This window comes from Sinocyclocheilus anshuiensis, unplaced genomic scaffold (assembly GCF_001515605.1).
Source record: "Sinocyclocheilus anshuiensis isolate Anshui unplaced genomic scaffold, SAMN03320099.WGS_v1.1 scaffold18, whole genome shotgun sequence".
In the NCBI taxonomy this organism is placed as follows: Eukaryota; Metazoa; Chordata; class Actinopteri; order Cypriniformes; family Cyprinidae; genus Sinocyclocheilus; species Sinocyclocheilus anshuiensis.
The window spans coordinates 1045618-1059698 of record NW_015546047.1 but is presented as its reverse complement, the minus strand read 5'-3'; the positions used below and the strand labels follow the sequence as shown (position 1 = coordinate 1059698).

Genomic DNA, 14081 nt, shown 5'->3' with positions numbered 1-14081 from the left:
TTTTTTTTTTTTTTACATCAAATACAGCTATGATCTCTCTCTTTCTCTAATATTTTTTTCAACAATAAAGCATATTTTAGGGCCATTAAGATTTTAAATTTTTCTTTTTTACTTCAAATACAATAATGATTTGTATATATGTAAATCTCTTTCTCTCTCCACAAACATAAACACACACACACACACACACACACACACTTCTTAATAAATAAATTAAAACATATTTTAGGACCATTAAGATTTTTTAATTTCAAGCGTTCATTGTTGCAATGCATAAAGTCTTACTGTTTCTGAAAATGGGCTGCATTTTCTATAAGGATTTTTATTTTGACTTAGGTGTGAAATATGACTGGGACATATTCCTGACAGGTTTTGTGAGACTCACCCTATTACAACCCACATAGGGAGCCAAAAATAACCCCTAAATACAGTATTCTTAATCTTTACCCATCAGTTATTGCACATTCCAGCGATTGTAACACCCACCGACGCACATTTGAATGTAGGCTGCAGCCTCCTATGGGTTTTCCAGCTCTGTACTTCTGATTTCCACTGATGTTTTCTGATACTGTCACTAAAGCACAGATTTCCTGTTGACCGATATAGCTCGACCACATGCAGATATAGGTCGACCAGACTATAGCTTTTCAATTACCGAAGCTGATATCAAGAGAACAGTGTTGACAGATGTCATGATGGTGATGAATGCTTTGTGTTTTTATTTACTTATGTTATTATTAATTTTTCTATTTGCAGTATTCGGAACTTAATATTTGAAAGCAGAAAATTGTCAATTTTATGGTGATAAGAAATATTTTTTATCAATTCAATAAAAACTGCTACCAATTGCACAATTGCTACCAATTACACTCTTCTACTTCGCATACTAACATATAATATTTATCTTGGTAAAGGTCATGCTGTGGGCTCTTCAAAGCAGCTGCTGTGGGCTCTTTGTAGTAATGCCCTCTGTGAAAATGTTTGTTGTTCTCCAGGCGGCTTCTGGACACAGAGGATGAGCTCAGTGATATCCAGGCAGACTCTGTGCCCATGGAGGTGCGAGATTGGCTGGCCTCCACCTTCACCAGGAAGATGGAAGTGGTGCGCAGACGGCCGGAAGAAAAGCCCCGGTTCCGCAGCATCGTTCACGCCGTTCAGGCTGGGATCTTTGTTGAACGGTATCTATTCTGTTTGTTATCCAAGAGTTAGTATGTTCACCATAATCAGAAATGATTTATAATTCGCTTCAACATGACCAAAGTTCATGATAGTTTGATTAGGAAATTCTCAATGATTCATTTAATAAAAAATGCATTGTGATTTATGCTTAAGTTAATCATTGTCAGTAACATTTTACACAAAACCTCATGATAATATTTATTAAGTTCACCCAAAAATGAATATTCTGTCATTGTTTACTCACCCTAATGTTGCTCTGATATCGTTTGAAGAATGTTGGTAACCAAACAGTTTCAGTTCCCATTGGACAAAAAATACAATAGAAGTCAATGGGAACCGAAACACCTTGGTTACGAACATTCTTCAAAATAAATAGAAATATATTTGATTCAGTACTGAAAAATATCAGTACAAAGTTCATTTTATTAAAGTTGCACTATTAACTATTTGCTTATTAGCATGCCTATTATTAACATATTTGTCCAAATTAAGATCTTAGCAATGCATATTACTCATCAAACATTAAGTTTTGATATATTTACAGTAGGCAATTTACAAAATATCTTCATGGAACATGATCTTTACTTAATACCCTAATGATTTTTTGGCATAATAGAAAAATCAATAATTTTGACCCATACACTGTATTTTTGCCCAATATGGCAGGGTTGACCTATCCACCATCTGTAATTACAGCTCTAAAGGTACAGATTATCTTTACTATAGTAGACTATAACATGGCTTTAGTTTGTTTCCTTAAACTTTTATACTGTATCTGCCACCAATTCATAGGAGTCTTCCTCTTTTTCAGGATGTTGATAAATGGTCATTTGACGTCTTCACGCTTCAAGAGGCGAGTAGTGAACACGCTCTGAAGTTCCTGGTGTATGAACTGCTCACCAGATATGACCTGATCAGCCGCTTCAGGGTATGCGAGACTTGAAAACCAGACACACACCAAAACTGGGATATTAAACACATTGTTTACCTGGGATACTGACTCATACACCCATAGGGAAACGACCATGCTGCCACTGAATAAAATTAAATCTGTCATTTACTTACCCTTATGTCCTTTCAAACCGTATATGTATTTGTGTCCTTTTTTATGCAGTTACAATGAATAAGAACTGAGGCGTTCAAACTTCTAAAAGAAAAAATCATTTTATAAAACGGATAGTTCCGGTCCTTGACATGCATAAAAGAATGAGCTTTTTAAAATAGTTTTAGATGGAGTATGCAGTAACACCGGAGGACTTCCAAAAAGTATTCAATGTCAACTAACCAAATGCAATTTTCACATGTGATAATCTGGCATTACATTTTGATTTGTTCACAAAAAAAATCTGTACTAAAATGTGTCTTGTTTAAAACGGCCATAGATTTATGATGGTTTGTGTGTGTTTGCAGAATGTACAGAAGAACATCCAACATGGCAGGGTTGACCTATCCACCATCTGTAATTACAGCTCTAAAGGTACAGATTATCTTTACTATAGTAGACTATAACATGGCTTTAGTTTGTTTCCTTAAACTTTTATACTGTATCTGCCACCAATTCATAGGAGTCTTCCTCTTTTTCAGGATGTTGATAAATGGTCATTTGACGTCTTCACGCTTCAAGAGGCGAGTAGTGAACACGCTCTGAAGTTCCTGGTGTATGAACTGCTCACCAGATATGACCTGATCAGCCGCTTCAGGGTATGCGAGACTTGAAAACCAGACACACACCAAAACTGGGATATTAAACACATTGTTTACCTGGGATACTGACTCATACACCCATAGGGAAACGACCATGCTGCCACTGAATAAAATTAAATCTGTCATTTACTTACCCTTATGTCCTTTCAAACCGTATATGTATTTGTGTCCTTTTTTATGCAGTTACAATGAATAAGAACTGAGGCGTTCAAACTTCTAAAAGAAAAAATCATTTTATAAAACGGATAGTTCCGGTCCTTGATTCTGATTGGTTGAGCCGTGTTCGAAGCTGTTGTAAATTACACTACAATCATACACCTTTGTTTACTTCTGTGTGTTGTTCAGCAACCACTTTGTTGGAACCACAACTGTTTCTGAGGAACTACATCGTTTGGTGGAAGAATACTGTTTTTATTTATATTATTACACTTTACTTGCTCTGTTTTATTCTGTGAAACCTTACTACGTATATGGAATAACTGTTTTATAAAAGCAATAAGCCCCGTGAAGCCGTGGTTTACAGTGAATTTATAACAGCTAAGGGGGTTTTTAGACAACAACGCCCCTTAGCTGTTATAAATTCACTGTAAACCACGGCTTCTTGGGGCTTATTGCTTTAACAAAAATCATATCTGTAGCCTACTGCATATTACTTATGCATTTTATTTAAAGTCTTTTGAAAGCATGTAACTTTGTGTGAGAAAAGACTGAAATTTAAGTCGTAATTCACTTTTGATCAATAAATCAGTTCAGCCCGATCACTGAATCAGTTTAGAATCATTGAATTGAGGAGTTCTCTAACTGATCAAGTCTGATTCAGTGATTCAGTCTTATGAACCAGATTGAATGATCAATGTAAAGATTTATTCACAAAAAATTAATGATGGTTCAGTGAATAGCAACTTAAATTACAATCCATTCTACAGTCAAAAAGCTTTCATTTGTCGTCAAAAGACTTGAAATATAATACATGAGTTAAATTAACTAGTTTTATAATATGTTTATAGTTCTTTAGCTTCATTTTTGAAGCTTAAAATCTTCAGACTCCATTCTTTGTGACTGCATAGAAAAGAGTAACAAGCTCATCAAATAATCTTTCTGTTTGCATTCAGTGGAAGAAAGAAACTCATACAGGTTTGAAACGACATGGTACAAAGTATTTCTCTAATATATTATGATTTCATCCTTTTGGAGTCACACTTTTTTCTAAGCCAAAGTTTTAACCAAAGTTGACGTCGTCCCCAAAGCATGCATGTTTTTTCCCTCTAGCAGGAGATTTATATGTGATATACATCTGATATGAGTCGTCTGACATTTTCCATCTGTGCTCTTTCATTGTTTTTCACCATTGTGTCAGCTCTCATCCCTTCTTACCCCTTTCACAAGCACGGTGACGACAGATTCTAAATTCACACACACAGAGCCTCATGATTACAATATAAATGCAAGCGACACATGTGGTCTGTGTTTGGGTTTAGGTGGTCAGGTATGGAGTCCCTTCTCTTCATGTGATTACACATGGATATAACGCTCCTGCAAATGGGTCCTTCACACTTCGGTTGCCTGTAACATGCTCCATTAATCTGCTGTGACAGGACATTTAAGGCCTCAGGCTGAAGCCTGAAAGCACATTCTGTGTTTCTAGTAGGGTTGGAAATCAAGAATCAGTTCCATTAAAAAATAAATTATATATATATATTTTTTAAAATAACACAATGTTTTTTTTTTTATGTTGTTCGATTCTGTTAATGGATCTTAAACCAACTTTTGTTATTTTAATTTTCTTAATATTTCTATTTAGCCTTCATACATTTTTTTCAGTTTTAGTTTAGTACTTCATCTTTAACTTTTTTTAGTTACTTTCCAATGCAACATTTTCATCTAATATTCATCTAATGCTCTTTTATATTTTATATTATATTTAGTTTTAATCACAGAAAAATGTGTAAGATTTTTAGTCTATAGTTTCTTAGTTTTAGTTAACAATAACAACAGTGTCAGTATATTTTAGTACAGCGTTCCATCCACCTTGGTGAAAGAATACAGATGTTTAAGTGTTTCCAAGCCAAAAAAAAAAAAAGATTTATGGTGGTGAGTTTGCAGTCTGAATTTAATGTAATGATGAAGGAACATAGAGTGCAAAAAGACTCACAAATCACTGAAACATGACATAGAAAAAAAAATAGACAATATTGTTTTTGCCTTAAGGTAAAAAAATAAAAAGTAATTATGAGAGAATGTTTGAAACAAATGTAAACCAAAAAAAATGTAATTAATTAATAAAATAAAGTTATTTTATAATAAAGATTGTGAGATATGAGGTTGCAATTATGAGATATAACGTCATAATTATGATCAATTAAGATAAATACATTTGCAGTTGTGAGATATCAGGTCAAACTAAAAAAAAAAATATTTGCAGGTTTTGTGCAGCGTCTTTGCTAAAAAAGGGTATTAGTTTCTTTTAAATAAATAAATAAAATTCTTACTGACCCCAGACTTTTGAATAGTAGTGTAGTTAAAATGTAGTTGTACTGTGATTTTTGTTCTTCTCTGTGCAGATACCAGTGTCCTCCTTGGTGTCATTTGTGGAAGCTCTGGAAATAGGCTACAGCAAGCACAGAAACCCTTACCACAATCTGATCCACGCTGCCGATGTCACACAGACAGCACACTATCTAATGCTACACACTGGCATTATGGTGAGTGAACGCTCCGTGAATTGTGCATGCATGTCTCGCACTGACAAATATGACATCTGTTTGTAGTCGATACGAGCTGAACGCTTGAGGTCTTAACTTGCAGGTTAATATGCGCAGCTGTTGAAATTCATTTTGATGATGTTGAATCATGGTAATGATGATTATGTGGGTAATGGCTGACTGGTTTGCTCTCCCACAGCACTGGCTCACTGAACTGGAAATATTGGCCATGGTGTTTGCTGCTGCTATCCACGACTTTGAACACACTGGAACCACCAATAACTTCCACATCCAGACCAGGTGTGTGGTGACCAAAAGAAGCAGCCAGTGGTCTCAATGAAGTGTACAAATTCGAAATAAGCTATCTTAAAGGAATAGTTCACCCAAAAATTAACATTTGTTGAAAATGTCCTCACCCTTAGGTCATCCAAAATGTAGATGAGTGTGTATCTTCACAGGAATAGATTTGGAGAAATTTAACATTACATCACTTGATCACCAATGGATCCTCTGCAGTGAATGGATGCCGTCAGAATGAGAGTCCAAACAATTAAAACACCTTAATGATAGATTTTTTTCTTACAAAACACAGCTTTTCACTTCACAAGATGTTGATTGATGGACTGGAGTGGTGTGGATTATTGTGATGTTTTTATCAGCTGTTTGGACTCTCATTCTGACGGCACCCATTCACTGCAGAGGATCCTTTGGTGAGCAAGTGATGTAATGTTAAATTTTTCAAAATCTGTTCTGATGGAGAAACAAGCCCATCTACATTTTAGATTATTTTCTTTAATTTTTCAGTGAGCTAATGATGGACAGTGTCTTTGTATGAAGGTCCGTGCTATGAAAACTAGCTTTAGACTGACTTTCAAAGACACAATAACATCAAACCTGCATCTACAGCAAATTCTATGAAATCTAGACATAAGCAAGCTAATATTTGTTAAGTTAAATACTTGTTTCTTGGTATAAATGAAATCATATGTTGATTATATTTTTCAATTTTAAATTATATTAAAAAACATTTTCTTCTAAAACGTTTTCCATTATTAATAAATATTCAAAATATATTCAAAATTAAACTTAAAACATTATTTAAAATAAAACTTTATGCCATGTATTAATATTTGTAAACTATTTATAAAATGTGTGTTATTATAAATAATTTTAATCAGCATTTCTTATGTCTTGAATGGATTTTTTTAAAGCAAGCTTGTCGCAATGCATTTGCATTATTGCCTTAAATTGCATTGCTGCCTTAAAATGTGGCCATATGGAGTTGTCTTAAAATTATAATAATGCTACCTACCATTTGGAAAAGTTTTTGCATCCGTAGCACGTCTATGATGCATTAAAATGCTGCCTATGTAGGCAGCTTACTAGATTTTGGACTGGAGCCTAGTATAAAAGCCACAGAGATTGTGTGTGTGTACGTACTAGAGAGAGATAATACACTGGTCACATTCTAACAAAGTTTATCTTGCTTCTGGTGGGCTATTGCAGAGCTGAGAGCAGAATTGATTATGTTTTCAATTAATCTTCAGTGGCAGAATCTACAGCAGAATCTCCACTCATGTTGCTGTAGTTGCTCTGTGTTGGTTCACGTCAAGCAGGACATCTTTTTTGCATTAATACATGCCAAAGGATCCTTGAGATCCTTTTTAGAGTAACAGGCCTCATTTTGCGTGACAGCCCATGGCAGACGTCATTATTCTGAAAAGTATATCATGGCATTAGCTTTTGCAGCAGACAGAAACCGATGGTACTGCGGCATGCAGTGATTTTGGAGGAGCGCTCGATCATCAGTGAGTTGTGGGAGACGAGACTTGTGTGATGGGAAAAATGGAGCCATTACTCTTGATATCTCTGATTGCCACTGATGTTCCACCTCAGCTTGTAGTTCTCCTCAAATTTACTCCTCAAGAGGATGAAAAATAAATCTCCTGAGTAATATCTGTCTATCTCACTGAATAAAATGTGTTTTCTTAGAAATACATTTGTGTGGAATGGGCTAAAAGGTGAATAGTGACTAACAGGAACTTACAGTAAGATATAGTTAAGTCTTCAGGACTTTTGGTTCAGAAAAAGCCCTGTTCTTATCAAGAAACATGTTTGGCTAATATAGAGTTGCTTGTTTGGGTTTTAGTAAGTTTTTTAAAGTCAGTATCAGTAAAGTCATTTCTATTTCAGATAAATTCCATTTTTTTTATTTTCTGTTGATCAAACAAATATATTAGGCACGACAAGTTTTCAACATTTATAATAATATGAAATCAAATCATCACCAAATCAGCATATTAGAATAATATCTGCAGAATCATGTGACACTGAAGACTGCAGTAATGGCTGAAAGACAAAATGCTGAAAAAACAGGAATAAATTACAATTTAAAATATAAGTCAGATGAAAACAGTTATTTTGAATTGTAAAAATATTTCACAGTATTACAATTTTTACTGTATTTTTTAATCAAATAAATGCAGCCTTGGTGAGCATAAGAGGCTTCTTTTAAAAACTATATACAATATACAGCAGGTTCTTTACTTTAGCTATATTAGCATTTTAGAATAAAATGTTTGTAACTTCTTTTCTTCTTGCATGGGACACAAAAGGAAAAATTGCAAAAAAAATTGCATTCCTATATTTAAACTGGTGCGATAAAATATGTCATTGACATTAAATAGTAAAGCCCCAATTGTTTTCATAACCAAAGGTATGTAAAATTTTGAATATGTACAAGTGCAACTGAGATCACAAATCTTGTGTTAAATTTAAAAACAGCTCTTTTAGATCCATCATGCCAAGTTTGACATCAATGATGCCAAATTAGTTCTTGTGCGTCACATGACTGGTTACAGCCTGACAGGTTTGAACAACTAAGGGCAGTATTTTCAGGCAAAATGTCTTTTCACACAAAACTTCAGAACACTTGAAAGGTACTGTATCAGTCATATGATCTACTTTTATGTTGTCCTTTTTGAAGCTTGACAGCCCTTGGTGACAATAAGCTTTCATAAAAAAACGTCTTTTGTGTTCCACAAAACAAAGAAAGAAAGACTTGAAATGACGTAAAGGCAACTAAATGATGATGCAATTTTCATTTTTGAGTAAATTAACTTTCACTAACCTTAAAGGTACTACAAAGTTATTTAAAAAAATGTAGGATATTTTTTGACTCTTCTGTCTTTGGTCCCGCACAGATCAGAAGTGGCCATCCTGTACAACGATCGCTCGGTTCTGGAAAACCACCACGTGAGCGCAGCCTACAGACTCATGCAAGAAGATGAGATGAACATCCTGGTCAACCTCTCGAAGGATGACTGGAGGTACGCTGGGGTTCGTTCCTGCGAGGAATGGAGGATCTGTTCTGGGAAAGTGCATGTGCTTTGAGTTGTGCTGTGTTGTGTTTTCCACAGGGAGCTGCGTACGCTGGTGATCGAGATGGTCATGAGCACAGATATGTCCTGCCATTTCCAGCAGATCAAGACCATGAGGAACGCGCTGCAGCAGCCGGAGGGGTGAGTGGCGCTCCTGCTGTTTTCTCTGAGCATGTGTGAACACAAGGCCGTTAATGAATGAGTGTGATGAGTGTCCGCTGAATGGAAATGTGTCATGCTTCTTGCATAGTAACCGTTAGGACTGGGTGGTCTGATGAAATAAATGCTTCAAAACTAGAGACTTTTCTCTTCATTCATTTGTTATGAATTATTTTATTTGTTTTGTTTTTGCGTCCATTAAGCTCCAAACAGAATCAGTCGACACGGGTCATTAACCAGGCTCATAAGATTATTAACAAAAACAACTAAAACTCCAGGGTCTATTTTCCCAGGGGGGAAAAAAGACATTTTAGATCTATGAGGACATTTATTCTCTCTAATTTGTACTTCAGATGCATCCTTCTGTTGGCAGAAATTATTTTTAACAGGACTTTATTTTAAGACTCTTGATGTCTTAAATTTCACTTGACATTTTAAGTTTATTTTTAATAAAAAAGTCTGCTTGTTTAATCTTTACCTAGACCTTTTTTTGCCAATGCCCAAGACAAATTATATGCTAAAGTGACTAGATAATAAACAGAAAAGTGAATATACTGTACACTATTATACAAAAGTTTGTAGTCAGACAATTATACTGTATGAGCTGCATACTATAAAAATAGAATTAAAACTACAATATTGAAATAATATTACACTTTAAAATAACAGTTTTCTTTGTTAATATATTTTAAAATGTAATTAATCCTGTGAATTATTCTAATATGCTGATTGGGTGCTCATGAAACATTAAAGTATCTTATAACGTATCTTATAAAGTATCTTATATATAATATAACTATAAGTTTGAACTAAAAGATTTTGACCATATCTTAGATTTGTGTATATATTGTGCTTGTTATAAAATACATTTGATAGTAGTATTTATTTTTTATTTATTCCTTTAGTCTTTTTTCCAAACAGCAGTGTAAATCTTTTAAAAAAACTCTATAATAAAAATAAAGTACTGTAGTATTTCTGACAAAATATAGTTGTTACTACAGTTGCAAATTGCACATTTTAAACAGAGAAACAGAGTGACAGACAGAGGATGATGGTGCCATTTAGACACAATCCTCTCGTGTCCTTTGTTTGTGAATGTGTGGGTGTGTAATTTATGGATTCATAATTTGTTTACACGCACTCCAGTGGATTTTTCAGCTAGTGTTTGTGATGAAGTGTTTGTATGTGACTGATGAAGCTCTGATGAATGTGTCTATCAGAATAGACAAGGCTAAAGCGCTGTCCCTGATGCTGCACGCGGCTGATATCAGCCATCCCGCTAAGGGCTGGAAACTGCACTACCGCTGGACACAAGCCCTCATGGAGGAGTTCTTCAGACAGGTACACTCTTCATAATATTTATCTCTCGTAACACAAACAGAACTCCCAGAGACACACACTTACTAGATATAAACATTATCTTGGAAAACTGGAGTCCATCAAAGAGCTGTGTTATTATACTACCATTAAGATGCTTTTTTTTAAAAATATTTTTCATTCGACTAGATATAAACATTATCTTGGAAAACTGGAGTCCATCAAAGAGCTGTGTTATTATACTACCATTAAGATGCTTTTTTTTTTAAATATTTTTCATTCGTTTTTATTTTTCTGTTTTCCATTTTCATTTTCATTTTTTAATTAAATAACTAAAGCTTTAATGAATTAATATTTTAGTAATTTTGTTGTGTGTTTTTGTCATTTTTGTTAGTTATTGTTTTAAATATATCTATATAGTTTGGATACATTATTATTTAAGTTTGAATTTTTTTTTCAATACTGTCTTTATTGATTTTAGAAACTTTAACATGAAATACAGTAAGAAAAAACAATAAACAAAACAAAAAAAGTTACGTTTTAGTTTAGTTAATCTGAATGAAAGTGAGAAATTAGTAGTAAAATTTATTTTAATTTGAAATAACAAAAATGTTTTTATTATTTTTAGTTTTAGTTTAAACCATAATAACCATATCTAAGAGGTTATGCACATGCACATGACCAAAGAATTTAATTGCATTGAATTGCTCTGTGTGCGTGCGTGCGTGCGTGTGTGTGTGTGGTTGCGTGTGTGTGAATAATTTCTTAATTTTTTTTAAGTGTACATACGTTTAATGAAGACATATTAATCACAATAGAATAGAATAGAATAGAATAGAATAGAAAAATGTATAACCATGAAAAGTCGCAACTGAACTTAACCAGGATCCATTTGTATTCTGAGTTTGTTTTGGAAGTTGCACTCAGAATCCCATTGGCTCAGAAATCACGGGTACATGATGTCTCTGTCTGCTATGCTTCTCAAGCACAAAGACGGAAGAGGAAAGTTTTATTAGATTATTCACAGGACTCTGAATCAGTGCGAGTGAGTAATTCTTTCTGATTCTTTTATTGTCTCTGCAGGGTGACAAGGAGGCAGAACTAGGGCTGCCGTTCTCTCCACTGTGTGACCGGAAAGCTACCATGATTGCCCAGTCTCAGATAGGTGCAGTAGAGCTAACAAACACACACACACACACACACACACACACACACACACACACACACACGAGCACTGACAGCCATGGCCATGTCTGGAACAGCATGCTCACATACTACTTCTACTATCACTGTATAGTATTTGTACTTGCTAGCTTTACAAAGTTTATGCATGAAATATGCAGACGGTCTTCTACAATTGTAATACTGTATTCCATAATGCCGTATGCTCAGCTTGACCTTCCATTTTCAAGGCTGACAAATAAACATTGTTATTTTGAGTCATTATTTAATTGGACTACCAAATGTTAGGTGTTAATGTTAATACTAAAACAATTGATTAACACCTTCAAATACTGTTTTAACAAAACTTCAGTGTTTATTTAGAATAGGGCTGTTAAGCGATTACATTTTTAATCTAATTAATTATATTATGTGCCGATTAATCAAATTGATCACAAATTAATCACAATTTTAGCTGAGAAATGACCCTATACAAAAGATAATTTAAGGTAAGTATTGTTTTAGTTGAGAAAAAGCATTAAATTGACATTACAAAATCTACCTTTAGTAAGAAATATTTTGATTCAACGTTGTATAAATTTGAATAAATGGGTATTATGTTTTTTTTAAAGAGTATTGAAATTTGAAATGATTTTTTAAAATTAGAACAGTATTAGTCAAGACAGAGCACCTGATACAGATTTGTATCTTTGTAAAATGAATATATTGTTTTTTATCTCCCTGTATTTTTTAATGTTTTCTTGTGCTTTTATATATTTTGTTTAGATTTTTTTTAATTTGGAAATTGTCATTTTCAGAATGATAATAAAAACAACAACAAAAGTTTAAAAAAATCTATTTTAGAAAAAACAATAAAATAAAAAAGTTATATATAGTTATATATAAAGTTAGAAATGCTAAATAACTTTTTTGCAAGATGATAACTTGATGCCACTAATTAACATCAATGTATTCTATGCAAAATTTGCATATTTGTGCACAGTATACATATTATAATACTGTAGAAATATTACAGTATAAGAGACTAATATGAGAGAACAATATGTTACTATTCTGTTGTGAACATATCCATACAGACGTGCCTTTAGTGCCGTCATGCTCAGCTCTTTACTGCCATCAAGAGGCTGCTGAGGCAATTACAAGTTCTCTTGTAATATTTAATGGAGCTCATAAAATAAATGTGTTTTGATTTAATGACACAATAACTAAAGGCGTCTTGATTGGATCAAAAAGCCATTATTGCTAATGAGTTTCTAGCTGGTAAATAAATAACAAAGGTTTCTAAACAAATACCATTTTTTTCTTCAAAGGGTTCATCGATTTCATCGTCGAGCCCACGTTCTCTGTTCTGGTCGACACCACAGAGAAGATCATTAGTCCTCTCATAGAGGAAGCTGTAAAATCTGGGGGTGTCCGCAGGTCAAGGTGAGGTGATGGTCATGTGTTCATCATGGTAAAGGTGTTTGATTGAGAGATGATAATGTGTGTGTAATCTGCTGTTGCGGTGCAGTTTGACGGGTCGGGGCTCGGCTGCGGTGGTGGAGGCAGTACAGAGACACAGCGGTCGGGGTTCGACTGACGAGCAGGGAGGCACTACAGATTACTCACTGGGCGGCATCGACCTGAAACGAGTCCGACACCTGCTCTCTGAGATCATCCAGAACAACAAGGAGCGCTGGAAAGAGCTGTCTGTTCAAGGTCTGCACACATCTGATTGTGTTTCTATCCCCTATTCACTATACACTCCAACTCGTTCATTACAAATAAATAAATAAATGAATAAAAAAAATGTGCCAAATGGGCATGTGCCAAAAGCCTTTAGATTAAACATTTTAATTATCATTAAAAACATAAATTTAGTCGAGTGTCTCTAAACATTTGAGTGGTGGTGTTTAAGTAACAGAAGGAACAAACATATAGTGGTACTATATCTACGTATAGTAGATTGTAATATATTATTAATTCACACAATGTTTTGTAAACCAAATAATAACTTTGAGTGTGCACCTCACTTTGTTAACAAAATATATGAATATATAAATATTAATATCTAAAATAAAATTAAAATGTTAATAAAATCAAATATGTTAATAAAGTATAAATACAAAATAAAATAAACAAAATAAATACATAATACAAAAAATATTATTTTTTTAATTGTATTAAATAAAATAAATTGCCTCCAAATATATTTACATTTAAATAAAATTGTAAAATGTTAATAAAATAATAAATAAAATAAAACAATAAAATGTTTGTATTTATATTTTATTTAATTTTGTATAAAAGTATATATTTTATTTTATTATTAAATATTAAAATACATTGTTTTATGACTGTAATAAAATCACTTATGTATAGTTTTCAAAAATTGAAAAAAGACTTCACCATTTATATTTTAAACCCTTTATTAGCTTATGTGCCAATTATTAATTATTTTATATTTTATTTTATATTA

The 14081-nt window shown here is 33.4% G+C and overlaps 1 protein-coding gene across 1 annotated transcript in view; it reads left to right on the top strand.

The window, feature by feature from the left end:
- Positions 1–14081, top strand: part of LOC107699023 (calcium/calmodulin-dependent 3',5'-cyclic nucleotide phosphodiesterase 1A-like) — a 64520-nt gene that overhangs the window by 49105 nt on the left and 1334 nt on the right. The window contains exons 4-14 of the mRNA XM_016500181.1: positions 996–1178; positions 2590–2656; positions 2764–2880; positions 5445–5585; positions 5785–5885; positions 8789–8914; positions 9005–9106; positions 10345–10465; positions 11525–11606; positions 12934–13048; positions 13134–13321. Coding sequence (XP_016355667.1) covers positions 996–1178; positions 2590–2656; positions 2764–2880; positions 5445–5585; positions 5785–5885; positions 8789–8914; positions 9005–9106; positions 10345–10465; positions 11525–11606; positions 12934–13048; positions 13134–13321 — 1343 coding nt within the window. The remainder of the gene's footprint in view (positions 1–995; positions 1179–2589; positions 2657–2763; positions 2881–5444; positions 5586–5784; positions 5886–8788; positions 8915–9004; positions 9107–10344; positions 10466–11524; positions 11607–12933; positions 13049–13133; positions 13322–14081) is intronic.